Genomic DNA, 20,966 nt, shown 5'->3' with positions numbered 1-20,966 from the left:
CCAGTGAGGGTTCCTGCCCCCTTCTTTGTCCCTGAGCCAGGGCCAGGCCCCCCAGCCCGGCTGACAATGTCCCCTCCCCTGGCAGGCTGGTACTGCGGGTACTCGCTCCGGAACAGGGCTGCCCGGGTAGGTGACGGGTTTGGTGGCAGCAGGGACACTGCTGGTGGCTCTCTGTCCCTGCTGGGTGTCTGAGGGGGCAGGCTGGGCACCCTGTGGCATTGGCAGCCCCCAGCTGTGCCCCCCTGAGGGAAATCTCCATGGCTCTGGCTCCCTCAGGGCATCTTCCCCGCCTCGCTGATCCGGCTGAAGGGCACCACGGTGGAGCAGAGGGGGTAGGTCTGGGGGGCACAGGCAGGGGCTGGGGGCTCCACTTTCTGCTCCCTGTGGTCCTGGGGTGTTCCAGGGCTCCCTTGTGTCTCCCCCAGGCTGGAGGAGAGCTCGGTGCCCTCCGACATGCCCATGGTGCAGGAGATCACCACCACGCTGCGCGAGTGGGCCACCATCTGGAAGCAGCTCTACGTGGTGAGGGACGAGGCTCTGGGTGTTGGGGACACCTGGGGACAGGCTGGGGGAGCCCCGGTGACCCCGTGGTGGTGCTGCAGGCCGGGCAGACGGAGCGCTACGGGCAGGTGAAGAGGATGATGCAGGAGCTGATGGAGCAGCGCTCGCAGCTGCTCTCGGGGACGCTGCCCAAGGACCAGCTCCTGAGGCTCAGGAAGGAGGTCACCGGCAAGATGGACTATGGCAACAAGTGAGGCTGGGGACAGGGACCTCAGATCTGTCTCAGGGACAGGGACCCCAAATCTGCCTCTGGCAGGGACCCCAAATCTGCCTCTGGGACAGGGACCTCAGATCTGCCTCTGGGACAGGGACCCCAAATCTGCCTCTGGCACAGGCTGTGAGGAGCCCAGGTGTCCTCCTGGTGTCCTGGCTGGCTGTCCCAGTGTCCCCATTGTCCCAGCTGGCTGTCCTGTGCTGGCTGGGAACAGTAATTGTGCCACCAGCTGCTCAAGCCACCTGGCCAAGGGTTATGGCTGGGACAGGAATGTTCCTGGTGCTGCCAGCTCCTGTCCCCTTTCCCAGTGGGATCTGTGCTGTCCCCTCAGACCCTGTGCAAGGACAAGTGAGTCCTGGTGGGACACACAGCCCCAGGTGCCCCCAGTCCTGTCTCACCCCACCCTGGCCCCTGCAGGATCCTCGCCCTGGACCTGGTGGTGCGGGATGAGGACGAGAACATCCTGGACCCCGACAGGACCAGCGTCGTCAGCCTCTTCCAGGCTCACAGGAGGGCGGCACAGACCCTCAGCCAGCGCCTCCAGGAGGAGACGGTGAGGCTGCTGCCAGCCTGATGTCTGTCCCAAAGCCTGATGTCCCCTGTGCCAGGGGAGGTGACAAGGCTGAGCCACCTTATGCCCCCCAGAGCTCGCAGCAGAGGGCACCAGGCCACGGCACCCACGGGGCAGCTTCGCCCTCCCACAACCTCTACCTGTGCGTGCGGAACTTCGTGTGCCACATCGGGGAGGAGGCGCAGCTCTTCATGGCGCTCTACGACCCAGGCGAGCAGCGCATCATCAGGTGGGGGCTCAGGACAGACCCCTGTCCCTGTCCCTGCTGTGCTGGGTGTTTGTCCTGCTGCCCCCTTAAGTGTTCCCCCAGGCTGCCCGTCCTGCCCAGCCCTGAGAACCCAGCGGTGTCACAGGGGGAAGGGGCACATCCCTTTATTGTCATGGCGCCATATCCCATGGGACAGCCCATCCTGTCCTGCCCCGGCACTGCTGAGGTGACCAGGGGACAGCCAGGCTGGCCCAGTGCCTGTGCCGCGATTGGGGACACTGGTGGGATGGAGGGTCCGTGGGATGGGAGCTGTTGGGGTCTCTGCCACCCCCGTGCCCACCTCAACCATCACCCCCCCCGCAGCGAGAACTACGTGATCCGCTGGGCCAGCACCGGCGTCCCGCAGGACATCGAGCTGCTCAACAACCTCAGGGTGGTGTTCACGGTGAGCGCAGAGCCCGGCGAGCCGCGCTGCTGCCCCTCCTGCAGATCTGCCCTCACCCGCAGCTTTTCGGCGCCCCGTGTGCCCCCCGGGTCAGTCCCCCTGCCCAGGGACCCCCAGCCCCTTCGCTGATCCCTGATGTGGCACCCGCCGTGGGGCTGTCCCTTGGGGTCCCCTCCCGGTGCTGGAGGTCCCCGGGTCCCCTCCCGGTGCTGGGGGTCCCGGTGTGTCCCGTCCCCGCTCGTCCCACGCCCCCGTTGCTGACTCAGCGCTTTGGCTGCAGCGCAGCGCTGACCCCCGGGACGCCGCGGAGCCATCGATATGCAAATGAGGCGGGAAAATCAATGTTAATTAATGAGCAGCATCAGCACTTGGGCTCCGCTGCCGCCCCCGGTTCTCGCCTATCTCCGCGCTCTGCTCTGCTCTGCTCTGCTCGCTGCTGATGTGTCCCCACGCGTTGTGGCGTGTCCCCATCCTTTGTCCTTGGCGCCGCTGGGAGCAGGGGCAGCCCCCGAGGGTCCCGGTCCCCTCCCCAGCTGGGGTACAGGGCTCCCCCGGCATCCTCACACCATGCCAGGTTCCCCCCGCTGCCAAATTGCCTGGTCTGGGGTGACCCGTTGGGTCCGTCGGTCCTGGCATTGTCCCCACCGCGGGGATTTGGGGCTGGCATTGTCCCCACCACGGGGATTTGGGGCTGGCATTGTCCCCACCACGGGGATTTGGGACTCCTGGGGTGCGCAGGAGCCCCCAGGGCAGCGGGGCTGTGTCCCCACTGTCCCCACAGTGCAGGGCAGCAGGGACGCTCTGTGCCCACGGCCACCCCCTGGGCACCCGGCGCTGTCACTGGCACGTCCCCTGCGGTGCTGCCAGGGTGACACGGCCCCTGTGTGTCCCGCAGGACCTGGGCAGCGCGGACCTGAAGCGGGAGCGGCTGTTCCTGGTGTGCCAGATCATCCGCGTGGGGCGCATGGACCTGCGCGACAGCCACAGCCGCAAGCTCAGCACGGGGCTGCGCAGGCCCTTCGGCATCTCAGGTGGGGCTGGGGACCTTGGGGACCCCCGTGCCACAACCCTGGCACTCCCCCAGAGCCACCACACCGGGACCTGCAATGTCCCTGGGCTGTCCCTTTTCCCTGCTGGCTCCAACACCATGGTTGTCCCCACACTGTCCCTGCCCAAGGGACACAAAGCCCGCCCTGTCCTGGCACAGGGGACCCCCTGAGCAGCCCTGGGGAGCTCCCCTGCCTTCACCTCCCCCCATGATCCCATTCTGGGCTGGGATTGTCACCCCTGGCACGGCGCCACCTGTGTGTCACTGCAGTGATGGACATCACCGACATCGCCAGGGGGACGTGTGACAGCGACGAGGACAAGCAGCACTTCATCCCTGTCCACCCGTGAGCCCTGAGGGGAGGCTGGGAGGGCAGGGAGGAGCACCCCAGGGCCTGGCTGGCATGGGGACAACACCTGGTGGGATGGGGACACCACCTGGCTGGCATGGGGCCATCCCCTGGCGGCATGGGGACACCACCTGGCTGGTATGGGGACAAGAGGTGCAAGGACATCAAGAAAAGGTTTTTCCCCCAAACGTGCCTTTCCCAGGGTGGCAGCTGATGGCGATTTCCTTCACACCATGATCCGGAAGGCGGTGGAGGGCAAGGACATCAACCACAAGGGACAAGGTAGAGAGCCTGTGTCCCCTGGGCCATCTGCTTGTCACATGAGGGGCTGAGGACTTGTGTGTCACCCTGTCACCCCTTGAAAAATCCCTGTGGTCCCTGCAGGGCTCTGGGTGTCCCTGAAGGTGCTCTGGGGTGACCTGAGCCAGGTGAGGAAGGACCACCCGCACCTGGTGGACCGCAGCACGGCGGTGGCTCGCAAGCTGGGCTACCCGGAGGTCATAATGCCAGGCAAGCATGCTGGGGACAATCCTGGGCGTCCCTGGGGGTGGCAGCGTGGTGGCAGGGCCTGGCTGACGGGGCTGTCCCCACAGGTGATGTCAGGAACGACATCTACCTGACCCTGGTGCAGGGCGAGTTCGACAAGGGCAGCAAGAAGACGCAGAAGAACGTGGAGGTGACAGTGTGTGTGTGTGACGAGGCAGGAAACGTGGTGCAGGTATGGCTGCTGTCCCCTGTGTCACCTCGGGTATGGCAGGTGTCCCCCGTGTCACCTCAGGTATGGCAGGTGTCCTCTGTGTCACCTTGACTATGGCAGATGTCCCCTGTGTCACCTCACCTCGGGTAGAGCCAGCAGCTCCTCCAGGCTGGAGGAGCCTCTGGGGCCACTGGAGCTGCCCAAAATCGAGATCTGGGAATGGAATAAAGAAATGGGAAAGTGACAATAAGGAACTGGGACAGAGATAAAATTGTCCTGCCTTGGGGACAGCCAGACCCCCTGGCCAGATCCCCAGGACAGGAAGGAGCTGGGGGCGGACAGAGGGGGTCAGACCCAAGTGTCACCTCCCCAGGCTGGCTCTTGTCACCCTCCTGGTGTTCTGTCCCCAGTTCTCACCTGGCTCCTGAGGGACGGGCTGCAATTCTCCATGCCCATCCCCAGGGCCATGCCCCGATGTGCCCTGGGAGGGCCGTGTGTCCCCTCGGAGGTGGCACCAGGCACTTTAGGGGGATGTGGGCAGGGGGTTTGGGACAGGGATTGTCCCCTCCCTGCGAGGTCATTGAGCTGATCCCGAGGTGTCTCCTCCTGCAGAACGTGATCCACGCGGGAGCAGGGGACAGCCCCAGCAGCCTCTACCGCTCTGTTGTCTACTACCAGCAGCGGCACCAGCGCTGGATGGAGACCCTCAAGGTCTGGGGACACCGGGGCTGGGGTGGGACAGCCCTGCAGCCCCTCCTGGATGTGCCACTCACTCCTCCTGCTGCTGTGGGGGTCCCTTTCAGGGCAGGCATTTTGGGGGCAGTCCTTGGTCCCATCTTGGGGATGATGCAGGTGCTGGCAGGGTCACAGTGTGACCCCTGGATGGTCACCCAGTCCTGGAGATGTGTGACCGTGTTCACAGGGGTCTCAGCATGAGGGAAGAGACAAGGATCTGACTCCATGTTTCAGAAGGCTGATTTATTGTTTTATTATATACATTATATTAAAACTATACTAAAAGAATAGAAGAAAGGATTTCATCAGAAGGCTGGCTAAGAATAGAATAGAAAGAATGATAACAAAGGTTTGTGGCTTGGACAGAGAGTCTGAGCCAGCTCACTGTGATTGGCCATTAATTAGAAACAACCACATGAGACCAATCACAGATCCACCCATTGCATTCCACAGCAGCAGATAATCATTGCTTACATTTTGTTCCTGAGGCCTCACAGCTTCTCAGGAGGAAAAATCCTAAAGAAAAGATTCTTCATAAAACATGTCTGTGACAGGGATAGGCCCTGCAGCCCTGTCCCCATCCCAGTGCTCCCAGTTCGGCCTCACTGGTTCACTGGGGAGGACGTGGGGTTGGTTTGCAGCAGTGGATGGTCTGGCACAGCCCCTGCCTGGGCACACAGGGACATCATTGGGGGGACAGAGGGACATTGGCCAGGTGGGGCACAGAGGGACATTGGCCAGTGGGGACAAGGACACATTGGCCAGTTGGGACAGAGGGACAGTGCCAAAGGGGCATTGGCAGATGGGGGCACAGAGGGACATTGGCCAGGTGTGGCACACAGGAATTGGCCAGATGGGGGCACAGAGGGACATTGGCCAGGTGAAGGGCACACAGGGACATTGGCCAGGTGGGGGACAGAGGGACATTGGCCAGGTGGGGGACAGAGGGACATTGGCCAGATGGGGGCACAGAGGGACATTGGCCAGGTGTGGGCACAGAGGGACATTGGCCAGGTGTGTGCACACAGGGATATTGGCCAGGTGGGGGACAGAGGGACATCATTGGCCAGGTGTGGGCACACAGGGACATTGCCCAGGTGGGGCACACAGGGACATTGGCCAGGTGGGGCACACAGGGACATTGGCCAGAGGGACATTGGCCAGGTGAAGGGCACACAGGGACATTGGCCAGGTGGGGCACAGAGGGACATTGGCCAGAGGGACGTTGCCCAGGTGTGGGCACACAGGGACATTGCCCAGCTGGTGGCACAGCCCCTGCCCTCACCTTGGCCCCCCTTCCCCCCAGATCGCTGTCCCCATCGAGGACGTGCACAGGACCCACCTGAGGTTCACCTTCCGCCACCGCTCCTCCAGCGACTGTGAGTGTCCCCTGGTGCCAACACTGCCTGTCCCTGCCTGGGGCCGTGTCCCTGGTCCCCTGCAGCTCCCCCTCACGCTGTGTCCCCCCAGCCAAGGACCGGAGCGAGCGGATTTTCTCCATGGCCTTTGTGAGGCTGATGCGCCCCGATGGCACCACGCTGCGGGATGGGGAGCACGACCTGGTGCTCTACAAGGTATGGGGGGACCCAGAACCCCCTAAGTGGCGGGAGGGGGGTGTGGAACAGCAACTTCTGGGGCCAGGATCCCAGTCCCTGCCTGAGCCACGGCGCTGGTGGCACGTACCCAAAGTCCCCGAGGGTTTGTGGTGTCCCCGAGGGTTTGTGGTGCCTCCCTGCTGTCCCTGCTGTCCTTGGTGACAGGGTCTCTCTGCACACACATCTCCAATCCCTGTGCTGCTCCTCTGGAACGCCAAGTTTGCTCTGGAAGAAGTTGATTTAAGCCTTTGTGACGGGCAGGGAACGTCCCCGTGCTGTGGCTGCGCTTCACCTGATTTCACCAGCCCTGCACTGCTGGGGTTTGCTCTGAGAGAGTGGGGGGGAGGCAAAAATCGCTGCTCATTTGGGAAAAAACGCTGTCAGCTTTAATGTGAAGGTGCTGCTCCCTTACCTGGTGTCCCCTCACCTCACTGGGACTGCTGTGACAAGAGGAGTGGGTGGTGCAAGCTGGTCCCCACTGCCAGGGTGAGCTCAGGGCTCTTCCCAGGGTGTTGACACCTTCTGGGTCCCTTTTGGGGTCCTTTTTGGGGTCTCTTTTGGGGTCCCTTTTGGGGTCCCTCCTGGGCTCATGGAGCTCCAGTGTCCCTGAGCTGCTGCATGGGGATGTTCTCTGATTTTGGCAACGTGACACAGTTTCTCCAGGCAGAGCCACGTCCCTCCCTGAGTTCTGCCTTTTTTTGGGATGGCTCCTGCCTGCTGTGGCAGCCCAGGACAGGGACAGACCACGCTGTTCCTCCCCGAGGCTCCTGCACACTTGAAATCATTATGTCCCTCCCTCCCTGCTTTATTTTTGGGTGAAAGACCCAAATTCTTTGAGTGCTGCTGTGGCCCTCGGCGCTGGCTCTGCTCCCTGGCTCTTTGGGGACTGTCCCCTCCACAGCAGCAGCATTGGGCACCTTGGGGATGTGGCAGGGAGATCAAACCTCCCACACCTCCCTGCTAGGAGAACAAGCCCTGCACAGCCCCTGTAACCCTCAGAGAGCTGTCCCTGCCCTCCTGAGCTGCTCCATCCTCTCCCTGCCTGGCTCTGGCTCTTCCTGGCAGGATGGGAAGTCAGAAAATATTTCTGACTCTGGGAGGCAGAAAATGTTTTATCTTTTTGTCTCTGCTTGCCAGAGGAATGTGAGTGAAGGGCTTTTAGCTGCTCAGAGCTCTTGATCTCCAGCTGCTCTGAGCTCCAGACAGTTTTCCCTGCATGGGCTCCAGACAGTTTTCCCTGCACAAGCTCCAGATGTGTCCTGGAGGGGAAAAGCCACCAGCAAACAGCTCTGTCACCTCCCTGCCACCTTCAGCTGGAGGGTTTCACCCTGCCAGGCTGCAGGCAGGGAGGGATGGGTGTCTGTGAGCTGCAGCATGGCTGGATCTGGTTATCTCTCATGTCCCAGGCTGGCCAAGAGCAGGGAAGGTCACTCAGAGTCACCCCAGTGAGTCCTCCTGGGTGGAACATTGAATTTGACCCTCATTCATGGAGAAAGTTTCCTAAACTCCAGAATAGACTGGAATCCACAAAAGTGTGAAAAAGATTATAGAGAGTAGTGTAGGTGTATCACTTAGGTGAGAAATTGAGGTTTTGGGATTTTTAGTGTGTTGTGGATGGAAGCAAGATGGAGGGCACAGGGTGATGTCCTGAGTTTCTTCTTCATGCTTCTTCTTCCTCCTTCTCCATTGGTTTGGGTGGCATTTTGTAATTGGGCAGAAAAGTCCCCATCGTGGGGTCTGTGGGATCAGTTATTGGGTTAAAAGGGAAAATAATCTAGCTGTCAGTTCTTAATTATAGTTTAGTCTTAAAAGACCTTGGAACAAGAGATTGTTGGCCATTTTGTGCCTTGCTGCAGAACTCACAGCAGTGAGGCTGTTTTACTGATAAGAAATAATAAACACCTGAGTCCCAACACAAATTACTGTCTCAAGTGTGTTGGGAAGGATGAAAGTTTGACAAGAAAGTCTCACAGATGCTTAGCAGAAAGATTTTTGAATGTAGAATCTGATGAAGGAATAGAGATGGAAGCAAGTTTTGATATAGAAGAAAAGAATTGCTGAGTCAGTCTCACTGGATAACCAAGGAGGCAAAGGGTGTGTTAGTTAGAAGGGGTTTTTATGACTTAGAGCAAAGGATAAACCCACCCCAAACAAGAAGATGTTTTTACCAAGCAGAAAGAGAGCACAGGCAAACAAGGCAGCAAATGTTGCAAGTAGAAAAAAGGCCTCAGAATTTTCCACTGCAAGAAAACTGAAAAACAACTTCTAGCTTAAACTGTAATGCACTGACTTTTAGTGATTGGAGAACAGCGACATGAATATGGTAATTGCAGTAATTATGATAGGCTAGAGATAAAAGTTAAGGTACAGATTGGTTCTAATGTATGAAGATGCTCAGCAAAGTATAGAATGCATTGTGACCAAAAGAAAAGTATATAATATATTGTGACCAAAAGAAAAGAATATAATGCATTTGTAACCAAGAGAAAAGTATAGAATGCATTGTAACCAAAGGAAAAGTATATAATGCATCGTAACCAAAAGTATATAATATATTGTGACCAAAAGAAAAGTATATAATGCATTGTAACCTAAACTCAGGGTCTCCAGGCCTGCCTGCAGCTGGAGCTGACAGCTGTAGGCACAGCTCTGTCACCCATGACCCTGGATGGAATAAACTGAATTTCGGGGAGCTGCCTGGAGTCCCACATCCCTCATTTCGGCTCTTACACAAGTGCCTTCAATCCAGACCCACAAAACCCCACAGCTGGTGCCCCCACACCCCGGGGATGGCTCAGCTGTCGCTGTGCTGTGCCCTGCAGGGTGACAGCAAGAAGCTGGAGGATGCCAGCGCGTACCTGTCGCTGCCCTGGGAGCGGAACGCGCCCGAGCCGCGGCTCCTCTCGGGCTCCTCCTTCCGAGTGAGCGGGGCCGCGGCCGCCCTGGCCCCGTCCGGCCGGGACAGCTTCCAAATCTCCACGCTGGTCTGCTCCACCAAGCTGACCCAGAACGGTGAGTGCTGGGTCCCCACAGAGCGGGGGGAGCTGCGGCTGTGTGCCCTCACCAGTGGTGTTCCCACCTGCTGGACCATAGTTCTGGTATTTGGGTCTGCAGTGTCCATCACACTGGGCTGAGATTTGGGGACAGTGAGTGCTCAGTTTGGCCATGCTCAGGATGTGGGAATGTTCAGTTTGGCCATGCTCAAGATGTTTTGGGGAGATCAGCAGGATCTGGGGATTTTGGGCGCCATCCCTGGGAGAGCCAGCAGAGTGGGATTCCCTTGAGTGGCTGTTGGGAGGCTCCATGACCTCCCCTTCAAATGGAGGTGGTGAATTGGAGCTCTGGGTGAGTTTCACCCCCACCCTGGGTTAGCTCAGGGTCCCACCTGCTGGACCATAATTCTGGTATTTGGGTCTCCAGTGCCCATCACACTGGGCTGAGATTTGGGGACAGTGAGGGCTCAGTTTGGCCATGCTCAGGATGGCCAAGGCTGTTTTGGGGATGTCAGCTCCATCTGGGGATTTTGGGGGCTGCCATCCCCTGGAGAGGAGCAGCAATGAGTGGGATTCCCACTTGGATGTGGCTGCTGGAGGCTCCATGACCCTCCAAATGGAGGTGGGAATTGGAGCTCTGGGGTTTCACCCCCATGCCTGGGTTAGCTCAGGGTCCCACCTGCTGGACCATAATTCTGGTATTTGGGTCTGCAGTGTCCATCACACTGGGCTGAGATTTGGGGACAGTGAGTGCTCAGTTTGGCCATGCTCAGGCTGGTTTTGGGGATATCAGCAGGATCTGGGGATTTTGGGGGGCTGCCATCCCCTGGAGAGGAGCAGCAATGAGTGGGATTCCCACTTGGATGTGGCTGCTGGAGGCTCCATGACCTTCTCTCCAAATGGAGGTGGGAATTGGAGCTCTGTGGTTTCTCCCCCATGCTGCGTTAGCTCAGGGGAGTTTCCTGCTTCCCTGGGCTGCTCTGGTGCCCCCTCAGCCAGGGGAAGGGCCCAGGGGATGGGCTGGGCTCTCCTCCCTTCTGCTGCAAGGCTGGAGGGTGGGAATGGCTCATCCTGCTCTGGCTGAGTGCAGGGGCTCAGGGGACATGGCCTGGTGGCCTGGGGATGTGACAGTGACAGCAAGGTGCAGGGCACTGTGGCTCAGTGTGGAGGGCTCAGGGATGAGGCTGCTGCATTCATTCCCTTCCTGCAGCACAATTTTGTCCACCACAACCTATTTAAGGTTTGTGCTTTATGGGCTTGGCTTCAGGGGGTCTCAGTGGTTGTGGGAGGGGGTCCTGGCTGCTGGGGAGCAGCAGGGTTGGTGATACTGGGGTGTGACAGGAGGTGCTCAGTGCCCTGTTCCCCCTGCCCAGTGAACCTGCTGGGGCTGCTCAAGTGGCGCTCCAAGCCCAGCCTGCTCTGTGGGAACCTCCAGAAGCTGATGAACGTGGATGGAGGAGAGGTCATCAAGGTACAGCCAGCATTTCCTCCCTCCCTGGCTCCTGCCCCCCACTCCCCATGCCCAGAACTGGGTTTTGGGCAGTGCTGGGGCCATCCCTCGAGCCCTGGTGTCCCTCAGTTCCTGCAGGACACGCTGGATGCCCTGTTCTCCATCATGATGGAGCACTCAGACACCGATGTCTATGACACCCTCGTGTTTGACGCCCTGGTGAGCACAACCTGTGTGGGTCTGAGCCCTCCCCAGTGCAGGGTGGGCACTGGTGGGACTGGGACAATGGGGTTTGAGTGACCCAGCACAGGGCAGGGCTGTTCTGGGGGACATTGTCCCTTTGGGGGACAATCCCAGCAGCATTTAAAGGTGTTTCACCACAAGAGTGATGACTCAGGGTGGGCTTAGGGTGGCAGAGGGGTCCCCCTGCCCACACCAAGCCGTGCCCCTGCCTGCTGCCCTCAGGTTTTCATTGTCAGGCTGGTGGCTGAGAGAAAATTCCAGCATTTCAACACGGTCCTGGAGGCTTACATCAGGCAGCACTTCAGCGCCACGTTGGCCTACAAGTGAGGGGCTGGGGCATGGGGGGACAGGGATGGGACAGCTGGAATGGGGTGGGGGACAGGGATGGGACAGCTGGAATGGGGTGGGACAGCTGGAATGGGGCTGGGACAGTGGGGACAGAGGAAGGTAGGGGATAGGGCTGGAATGGTCCGGAGGGAGGGACAGTGGAAATGGGAGCAAATAGCTGGAATGGGGTGGGACAGGGGGACAGGGCTGGGACAGGGCTGGGACAGGGAGGGACAGGGCTGGGACAGCTGGAATGTACTGGAACAGCTGGAGGGATGGGGTACAAGGCTGGGACAGCCAGCATGGGATGGGACAGTGGGACAGGGAGGGGACAGAGGGCTGGACAGCTGGAAGGGCTGGGACAGCTGGAATGGACTGGAATAGGTGAAATGGGGCTGGGACAGCTGGAGTGGGGCTGGGACAACCAGGATGGGGCTGGGACAGCTTTAATGAGGCTGTGACAGCTGGAATGGGGTGGGAGAGGGCTGAGACATCTGGAGTGGGGTGGGGGACAGTTGGAATGGGGCTGGGACAGTGAGGACGGGGAGGGACAGGGCTCAGACAGCTGGAATGGACTGGAACAGCTGGAATGGGGCTGGGACAGGGCTAGAAGGGTGGGGAGCAGGGCTGGGACAGCCAGGATGGGGCTGGGATGGTGGGTACAGGGAGGGATGGGGCTGGGGCAGCTGGAAGGGTGGGGGACAGGGATGGGACAGCTGGAGTGGGCTGGGACATCCAGGATGGGGGCTGGGACAGCTGGAGTGGAGCTGGGACAGATGGAAGGGTGGGGGACAGGACTGGGACAGCTGCAATGGGGCTTGGACAGCTGGCATGGGGCTGGGACAGCCAGGATGGAGCCCTGACAGTGGGTACAGGGAGGGACAGGGCAGAGACAGCCAGGACACCCCTCCCGCAGGAAGCTGCTGGCGGTGCTCACTCAGTACGTGGAGCAGGCGGGCCGGGGCGAGCCCTGCGAGTCCCTCCCGCGCACCTTCAAAGCCCTGGAGTACATCTTCAAATTCATCGTGCGCTCCCGCCGCCTCTTCGCGCAGTGAGTGCTGCTGGGCTGGGCCTCCCGGTGATCCCACTGCCTCCCAGTGCTGCCTGTGCTGTGCCTCCCAGTGCCTCCCAGTGCTCCCAGTGCTAACCGTGCCGGGCCTCCCAGTCATCTCAGTGCTCCCAGTGCCTCCCAGTGTCTTCCAGAGCTTCCCAATGCTCCCAGAACCTTCCAGTGCCTCCCAACACCTCCCAGTGCTGCCTGTGCTGTGCCTCCCATTGCTCCCAGTGATCCCAGTGCTGCTGGGCTGGGCCTCCCAGTGCTTCCAGTGCCTCCCAGTGCTGTGCCTCCCAGTGCTCCCAGTACCTCCCAGTGCCTCCAAGTGTCTTCCAGAGCTTCTCAATGCTCCCAGAACCTTCCAGTGCCTCCCAGTGCCCTCCCAGTGCCTCCTGGTGCTCCCAGTACTGGCTATGCCTCCCAGTGCTCCCAGTGTCTCCCAGTGCCTTCCAGTGCTGCCTGTGCCATGCCTCCCAGTGCTCCCAGTGTTTCCCAGTGCTGGCTGTGCCTCCCAGTGCCTCCCAGTGCTTCCAGTTCTCCCAATGTCTCTCAGTGCTCCCAGTGCTTCCCAGTCCCTCCGAGTCCCTCCCAGTGGCTCCCAATGCCCCACAGTGACCCTGCCCCACAGTGACCTCTGCCACCCCTGACAGGGAGTTTCCAATGAGCTCTGAAAACCCTCCCACGGTGGAAATGGCAAAGTATCCCGGGCAGTCTGTGCCCCTGCATGTGCTGGGAAGGTTTCCTGGAGCCTGGTGGGAGTGGGGGTGGAGCTGGGGGGTCTCTGATGTGCCCTCCAAGCCCAAATCTGATGTGATGAGCAGAGGAACAGGGTGAGTGCCTCCACAGTTCAAAGGTCAAGGTGTCCCCAGGCCCCTCCAGAGTCCCCCGGGGTGGTGTCACTTGTTCCCCGTGGGCACAGGGCTCACATCCAGCCTGGGTGATGCACAACACCCTCCCGGCGTGGGAGAGGGGGAAATCAGGAAATCTGGCATCTCCAGATGTTCCTCTTTCATTCCACGTAGGCAGCACCGAAAGCTGAAGTGTCCTGAGGGGGCAGTGAGGGACCCCCACACACACACAGGGCACGGGGTGGGCGCTGAAAGCTGGGGGGTCACCCCATTCCCAGGCACCCTGGTTCAGCAGGAAGCTGCTTTGGGGGGGAATGAGGGCTTTGCCTCCTGCACCCCAAGCCCAGAATGTGCTGGGATCCCTGTGTCTTGTATTTGTTGGGAATGCCCTGATGAAGGCAGGAATGATGAATCTGACTCCATGTTCTCAGAAGGCTAATTCATTACTTATATACAATTAATATATTAATATAATTTTATTATTATTTTTATTATCTTTATATATTATATTATGTTATATTATATTATATTATGTTATATTATATTATATTATATTATATTATATTATATTATATTATATTATATTATATTATATTATATTATATTATATTATATTACATTACATTACATTATTATATAGTATATCCTATTATAGTATTGTATGTATATCCTATTATAGTATTATATCATATTATATTATACAATACTCTACTAAAGAATACAGAAAGGATACTTACAAAATGCTAAAAAGATAATAATGAAAACTTGTGACTCTTTCCAGAGTCCCGACACAGCTTGGCCCTGATTGTCCAAAGAATCAAAACAACTCACAGCAGAGTCCAATGGAACAATCACCTGTGGGTGAACAATCTCCAAACACATTCCACATGTGAGCACAACACAGGAGAAGCAAATGAGATAAGAATTGTTTTCCTTTTTCTCTGAGGCTTTTCAGCTTCCCAGGAGAACAATCCAGGGTGAAGGGATTTTTCCAGGGAATGCGAATGCCACGCCTGTGTCCCCTCCCAGTGGCACTGGGGAGCTGCGCTGGTGTCCCTGTGTCCTCAGGAACTGTCGCACTCACTTTGCCCCACTCTGGATTAACCAGAGTTAATTAACCATGGGGTTTGAGCCCTGTCTGTCCTCACCACTTCCATCCTCTCCCAGGTGTTCCAGAACCTCACACCCAGCACCTGCCTCTCCCTCCTGTGTGAGCACATTCCCAGCTCAGAGCACTCCTGGCAGGAGAAATTAATTACCCAGCTTGTTTGCAAACAGCCCCTGAATGAGTTTGCCTGGAGCAGAGGCATCCCTGAGGACATTTAGTGATTTTATAGAGCTTCCCTTTATCTCAACATGCACTAACACGGGCTCCTCACATCCTCTAAGTGCTCTGAGCGTGCTGCAATTTGTACAGGCTGTAATCGACAGGAATTGGGTTGTAATTAGAGTCAGTTGCTGCAGATTGCTGCCTGTGGGATTGCCTGTGCTGCTGCTGGAGCTGGACAAGCAGAGCCTGCAGCTCCTCTGAGGAGCCCAGGTAGCTGCAAGGATGATTGAGCCCTGTCCCCCACCTTGGGACACCTCCCTGTGTCCCCTCAGTGCCCCAATGGCACCGTGGTGACGTCTGTCCCTCGCTGCTTCCTCCTTGCTGCTTCCTCTGCCTGCTTCTCCTTTTCAGCCGCCACTGAGAGTGGCAAAACTTTCCCTGCCAGTGCTCATTGTCCCCAGATTTTGAGGTAAAATTTTGGAGCAACCCATGTGTCTTGGTTTGGAAAGACAGGAGTCTGCTAAGGAAGGCAAGAGCCTCCCCTGAAATGGAGAATGTAAACCCTCCCCACCCCTCCGAATTGTTATATATTTTAAATTAAGGGGCTCTCAGGCAAAAAATATGGGAGCGGGAATAACAGTTCTCTAATAGGGAAAGGAAAAAAAGGAAAGGATAGAATAAACACTGCAGTACACTAGAACAGCACTGACAGAGTCAGAACCCAACCTGACACCCTGTGGGTCAGGCTGTTGGTAGCAGTCCAGTTGGAATTGTGGCTCTGCCCTCCTGCAGTGCCAGCTGTGGCTCTGCTGCAGCAGAGATCCTGCACAAGGGGGGAGTTTTCCTCTGCAGCTCCAGGGCTGCTGCAGATGGGCCTGGGCTCCCTCTGGCAATGCAGGGCAGCAGAAAGCTGCTCCTCTGGCAATGCAGGGGGCAAAGGCTGCTGGGGTGTCCCAAACCTCAGATTGGATCCAGGTAGGAATGCTTGGCTCCTCCCCTGGGCGGAGCATCTCCCCATGGGATGATGGAATTTGATCAGCCATGCAGGGACACTCACTGGCCATGGACAGAAGATAATTAATAATTAATGGCCCATGAACAGCAGAGATCTCCTGGAGGGAGGATTGGCTGTGGAAGAGATAAAGAAAACTGCCCAGTGAACAGAAGACAACTGCCCCACCTGACAGATAATGATAGAACAAACACCTTGCCTTGCAGTCTAGGATAGATGCCAGGGAAGGTGTGTGGTGTAGCATTCACATCCTCTGAAAAAATCCCTTCACCCTGGATTTCTCTCCTGGGAAGCCTCAGAGAAAAAGGAAAACAATTCTTATCTCATTTGCTTCTCCTGTGTTGTGCTCATGTGGAATGTGTTTGGAGATTGTTTACCCACCGGTGATTGTTCCATTGGATTCTGCTGTGAGTTGTTTTCACTCTTTGGCCAATTGAGGCCAAGATGTGTCAGGACTCTGGAGAGAGTCAGTTTTCATTATTATTTTTTTAGCATTTTGTAAGTATCCTTTCTGTATTCTTTAGAATAATATAATATAATATAATATAATATAATATAATATAATATAATATAAATGTATAAATTATATATATAATTATATAAATATAAATTGTATATATTATACATTACACACATGCACATATATATATATAAATAAATAAAAATAAATTAGCCTTCTGAGAACATGGAGTCAGATTGATCATTCCTGCCTTCGTGGGGCATTCCCAGCAAGTAGAGCAGTGTGGCATGGTGGCAGTGTGGTGACAGCACGGTGACTCTGGCCCTTGCAGAGGCATGGTGGCAGTGTGGTGACAGCCTGGTGACTCTGGTCCTTGCAGGCTCTACGAGGGGAAGGAGGTGGCCGAGTTCCAGCGCTCCCTGCAACGCTTCTTCCTCGCCCTCAACCAGCTGATGCAGTCCCCGCTGGAGGGTCCCACCCTGCTCTCCCAGGTATGGGGACATGGGGGGCCCTGGAGGGCTCAGCTGGGCTCTGGGGTGCCAGGGAGGGTGCCCAGGCCAGGCACTGGCTGTCCCCTTGCTGAGGTGACACTGTGTCACTGTGTCTGTGTTTGTTTTGGGGTGACACCGTGTCTGTGTTTGTTTTTGGGGTGATACTGTGTCCCTGTGTTTGTTTTTGGGGTGACACTGTGTCTCTGTGTCTGTGTTTGGTTTTGGGGTGACACTGTGTCAGTGTATCTGTTTGTTTTTGGGGTAACACTGTGTCACTCAGTATTTGTTTTGGGGTGTCACTGTGTGTGTGTTTGTTTTTTGGGGTGACACTGTGTCTCTGTGCTTGTTTTTAGGGTGTCACTGTGTCACTCAGTGTTTGTTTTTGGGGTGACACTGTGTCGCTGTGTCTGTGTTAGTTTTTGGGGTGACACTGTGTCACTGTGTCTCTGTTTTTGGGGTGACACTGTGTCACTGTGTCTGTGTTCATTTTTGGGGTGACACTGTGTCACTGTGTCTGTGTTTGTTTTTGGGGTGACACTGTGTCTCTGTGTTTGTTTTGGGGTGACACTGTGTCTGTGTTTGTTTTTAGGGTGTCACCGTGTCACTCAGTGTTTGTTTTGGGGTGACACTGGGTCAGTGTGTCTGTTTTCATTTTTGGGGTGACACTGTGTCGCTGTGTTTGTTTTTAGGGTGTCACCGTGTCACTCAGTGTTTGTTTTGGAGTGACACTGGGTCAGTGTGTCTGTTTTCATTTTTGGGGTGACACTGTGTCGCTGTGTCTGTTTTTAGGGTGTCACCGTGTCACTCAGTGTTGGTTTTTGGGGTGACACTGTGTCGCTGTGTCTGTGTTTTTGGGGTGACACCGTGTCACTCAGTGTTTGTTTTTGGGGTGACACAGTTTCTCTGGGATCCTGTCTGAAGGCAGCTCTGTGGTGTCTCTGCAGGGAGCAGCTCTGAAATACCTGCCCTCCATCCTCGAGGACGTGTTTGGGATCTTTGACTCCTCCACGCTGGGGTAGGGTCCCTGTGTCCCCACCAACCCCTGTCCTGCTCGGCACCTGCCACAGCCACCTCTGTCCCTGCATCCAGCAGAGAGCAGGGGGGTCCGGAATCACCTCCTGATCCCCTTCCCAGTGCAAAAATGGGAGAGTTCTGCTCAGTTTTAGCCTGGGAACTCAGCCCCAGCTGGCTTCACTTTGGGAATTCAGGCAGGGTTTGCCTGCTGGGGCCTGTGGTGGGCACAGCTGCCCTGTGGGACCATCCTGCCCCCATTTAGGGGGTCCCCCCACCCATCAGCCCCATCCTGAGCAGAACCTGGAGCTTCTGCTTTGTCCCCTCTCCTGCTGGCAGGGCCGTGCTGAGGGACTTTGTGGGGAACCTGCAGCCCCAGCGCCTGCTGAAGCAGAAGCTGCAGTGCCTGACTGACATTGCCAGCAGCAAAGCCTTCCAGTGCCACGGTGAGAGGGGTCCTGGGGGCACTGCCCTTGCTGAGCCCACCCAGAGGCCATGCACAGGCTGGGGAGGAGGCCCTGAGCAGGGATTCCTCCTCTGCCTCATCCCAGGGTGGCTCCACAGCTGGGGACAATTCCCTCATGGCTGAGGTGGCTCCATAGCTGGGGACAATTCCCTCATGGCTGGGGTGGTTCCACAGCTGGGGACAATTCCCTCATACCTGGTATGGCTCCACAGCTGGGGACAATTCCCTCATGGCTGGGGTGGCTCCATAGCTGGGGACAATTCCCTCATGGCTGGGGTGGTTCCACAGCTGGGGACAATTCCCTCATGGCTGGGGTGGCTCCACAGCTGGGGACAATCCCCTCATGCCCGTGTCCCCTTGTCCCCCCAGAGTGCAGGGAGCTGGTGCTGCAGGCAGCCCTGCCCATCCTGCAGGAGCTGATCCAGGCAGGGGAGGAGGAGGACGCCTGCATCGAGCTGCTCAGCAGCATCCTGGAAGTTCTCTACCAGGCCCAGAAGGTAAAGCAGGAATCAGCTGGGCAGTGACCTGGCCAAACCCCTCTGAGTGAGGTTAATCACCAGTTCCTGGCCAGGATATTGTTGGAGTTCACTCACTGTGGGTGTCACCATCCCAGCAGGACATGCCCAGGGTGGGACACAAACTTTGTGTTTTCCACCTCAGTGAGTTTCTGCTGGGTTGCCCAACATCCACATGAGAGGGAAGGGGTTTCCAAGCTCAGGGATGACATTAACCTGAGGGTGGTGGGGACATCAGCAGCTCTGCAGAGCTGGGAGGAAGAAAATGAGGGAAGGGAGGAAGGTGAGATCACATTGATAATGAATCATGAAAGATCTGGAGAGACATTCTGTGGTATTGGCCAACCAGACCAAGCAGGTGGAGAATGGCTTTTCTGGATTTGAATAAACCAAACAAATGGTATCCAAACCTGATGCATTGGCCAAGGTCACCCAAACATTGGTTTTTGGTTGACTCACAGGCAGGTACACGTTACTTAAGGCAAACAACAAAGTAATAAGGCATGAGTATGATTTCTGATTTAGTTTCCTATTTTTCTTTGGTTTCCTTTCTGATTCAAGGCACTTTTACTTTTTGTCTTTTCCCAATTCTATTTTGGGACAGGCCAAATGTAACTAAAATTTCAATGGCCTTATACCTCCTATGAAATTCTGCTGGTCAGCGATTGCCAGTCACCCCCTGGGCAATATCACACTCCAAAATGAAGAGTGATGGCTCCAAACATGAGGCAGGGACATGGTGGGCACCCACCCACCCAAATGTGGCCTGTCTGGGGTGGGCTGGGGCCATTCCTGGGGGTCTCAGCTCTGTTTTGGTGATTGCAGAGCGCAGAGAAGCTGCGAGCACGGCACAAGGACCGCGGGGATGCGGAGCTGGTGAGTGTCCCTGCAACAGGGAATGGTTTGGGAATGCACAGGGCTCTGTTCCTGCCCTTCCTGGCTCCTCTGGGGTCCCTTGGGGGGTTCAGGTGTTCCACCTGCAGTGCAGTGACTGTGGGAGCTGAGTTGGACACTGTGTGCTGGGAGGGTGAGATGGTTCCTTAATCCCCACAGCACCAGGAAGCCCAGGAATGGGATGGAAAGCTCAGAAAATGTGGTGAAATGTCTCATTAACTTTGAAACCTGAAACAGCCTTTATGGAAAGCACGGTGGGATGCTCTGGGGGAAGATTCTGCTCTTGCTTCAAGCCCATGAGAGTTGACCCCACCTTTACCTGCCCAGTACCATCCCCATCATCCTCAGCCATCCTTGGCTGTCGCCATTGTCCCCAGCCAGGTGGCCACAGTGCCAGGGAGGTATGCAGAGCTGTGCACCTCTCTGTGCAGGGCTGAGCTGTACAGAGATCCCAAATCCCATGTTTTTGCTGGTGCACATTGCCTCGCTCTGACTCCAGCTCCGGATCAGGCTCCATTCCCGTGTCACCACCCCGATGCCACCAGCCCTTGAAGGAGCCATGCTGGGACACCTCCCACAGCTGGGACGTGCCCTGCCATGGCCCTGCCACCTCTCACCTTGCAGGCACAGGTGAAGAAGCACATCCAGGTGATCCTGGAGCGGCTGCTCCACACGGTCAATCGCAGGGTGATCGTCCTGGACCGGGAGAACCCGCTGAGGGTGAGTGCCACTGCGCCACACGGGAGAGGTGACACTGCTTTGGGGGCCTGGCTGGGTGTGACTGGCTCTGCTCCTCGCTGGCCCTGCTGCCAGCACCCAGCAGGATGGGGATGGATGCCAGGGATGTGCCCAGTGGGATACAGGGGGAAGCAGGAGCTGGAGCATCTGGACAGCTGCTGTGTCCCGGGAGGCCGAGGTGGTTCCTTAATCCCCACAGCACCAGGAAGCCCAGGAATGGGATGGAAACCTCAGAAACTGTGGTGAAATGTCCCATTAACTTTGAAACCTGAAATAGCCTTTATGGAGAGCATGGTGGGATGCGCTGGGAGAAGATTCTGCTCTTGCTTCAACCCCATGAGAGTTGATCCCACCTTTACCTGCCCTTGGGACAGGAAAAGCTGTTTTGGGAGCAGTGAAGGGTTTGGGCTGCATTATCTGGAAATATCAGCTGAACCCGGTGAACCATCGCAGTTTTACTGCCAAAAACGCGTGAGGAGCACGCTGGACACGCGGGAAGGAAGGCGGGTCAGTGGAGCAGCGATGGGAGGGGACGGAGCCGGACCAGCGGGGCTCGGGATCTTTTTGGGGACGTGGTGACAAACCCAGGAGCTGCACTGCGTCTGTGGGTGGGCGATGAGCTGTGTTGGTGTGCGTTCTGGAAGCTCGGAGCGGGGAATTGCCGTGCCGTGCCGTGCCGTGCTGGACCGTGCCGTGCCGTGCTGTACCGTGCCGTACCGTGCTGTACCGTGCCATGCCGTACTGTGCTGTACCGTGCCGTGCCCGGGGCGC

General features: G+C 57.0%; 1 protein-coding gene across 1 annotated transcript in view; it reads left to right on the top strand.

Annotated features, from left to right (window-relative positions):
- The window catches only part of LOC135447182 (dedicator of cytokinesis protein 2-like), a 51,549-nt gene that overhangs the window by 1,705 nt on the left and 28,878 nt on the right, over positions 1-20,966 (top strand). Inside the window, exons 3-28 of the mRNA XM_064712058.1 lie at positions 86-126; positions 277-332; positions 426-522; positions 603-751; positions 1,193-1,328; positions 1,421-1,575; positions 1,918-1,999; positions 2,895-3,030; positions 3,318-3,393; positions 3,599-3,678; positions 3,781-3,906; positions 3,990-4,114; positions 4,706-4,804; positions 6,135-6,207; positions 6,299-6,402; positions 9,246-9,435; positions 10,790-10,887; positions 10,996-11,085; positions 11,332-11,432; positions 12,353-12,487; positions 16,460-16,571; positions 17,516-17,586; positions 17,922-18,028; positions 18,418-18,545; positions 19,389-19,439; positions 20,082-20,177. Coding sequence (XP_064568128.1) covers positions 86-126; positions 277-332; positions 426-522; positions 603-751; positions 1,193-1,328; positions 1,421-1,575; positions 1,918-1,999; positions 2,895-3,030; positions 3,318-3,393; positions 3,599-3,678; positions 3,781-3,906; positions 3,990-4,114; positions 4,706-4,804; positions 6,135-6,207; positions 6,299-6,402; positions 9,246-9,435; positions 10,790-10,887; positions 10,996-11,085; positions 11,332-11,432; positions 12,353-12,487; positions 16,460-16,571; positions 17,516-17,586; positions 17,922-18,028; positions 18,418-18,545; positions 19,389-19,439; positions 20,082-20,177 — 2,714 coding nt within the window. The remainder of the gene's footprint in view (positions 1-85; positions 127-276; positions 333-425; positions 523-602; positions 752-1,192; positions 1,329-1,420; positions 1,576-1,917; positions 2,000-2,894; positions 3,031-3,317; positions 3,394-3,598; positions 3,679-3,780; positions 3,907-3,989; positions 4,115-4,705; positions 4,805-6,134; positions 6,208-6,298; positions 6,403-9,245; positions 9,436-10,789; positions 10,888-10,995; positions 11,086-11,331; positions 11,433-12,352; positions 12,488-16,459; positions 16,572-17,515; positions 17,587-17,921; positions 18,029-18,417; positions 18,546-19,388; positions 19,440-20,081; positions 20,178-20,966) is intronic.

This window comes from Zonotrichia leucophrys, chromosome 4, assembly GCF_028769735.1.
Source record: "Zonotrichia leucophrys gambelii isolate GWCS_2022_RI chromosome 4, RI_Zleu_2.0, whole genome shotgun sequence".
Lineage (NCBI taxonomy): Eukaryota > Metazoa > Chordata > Aves > Passeriformes > Passerellidae > Zonotrichia > Zonotrichia leucophrys.
Note: the sequence above shows the minus strand (reverse complement) of the source record. Positions and strands in the feature narration are given on the sequence as shown.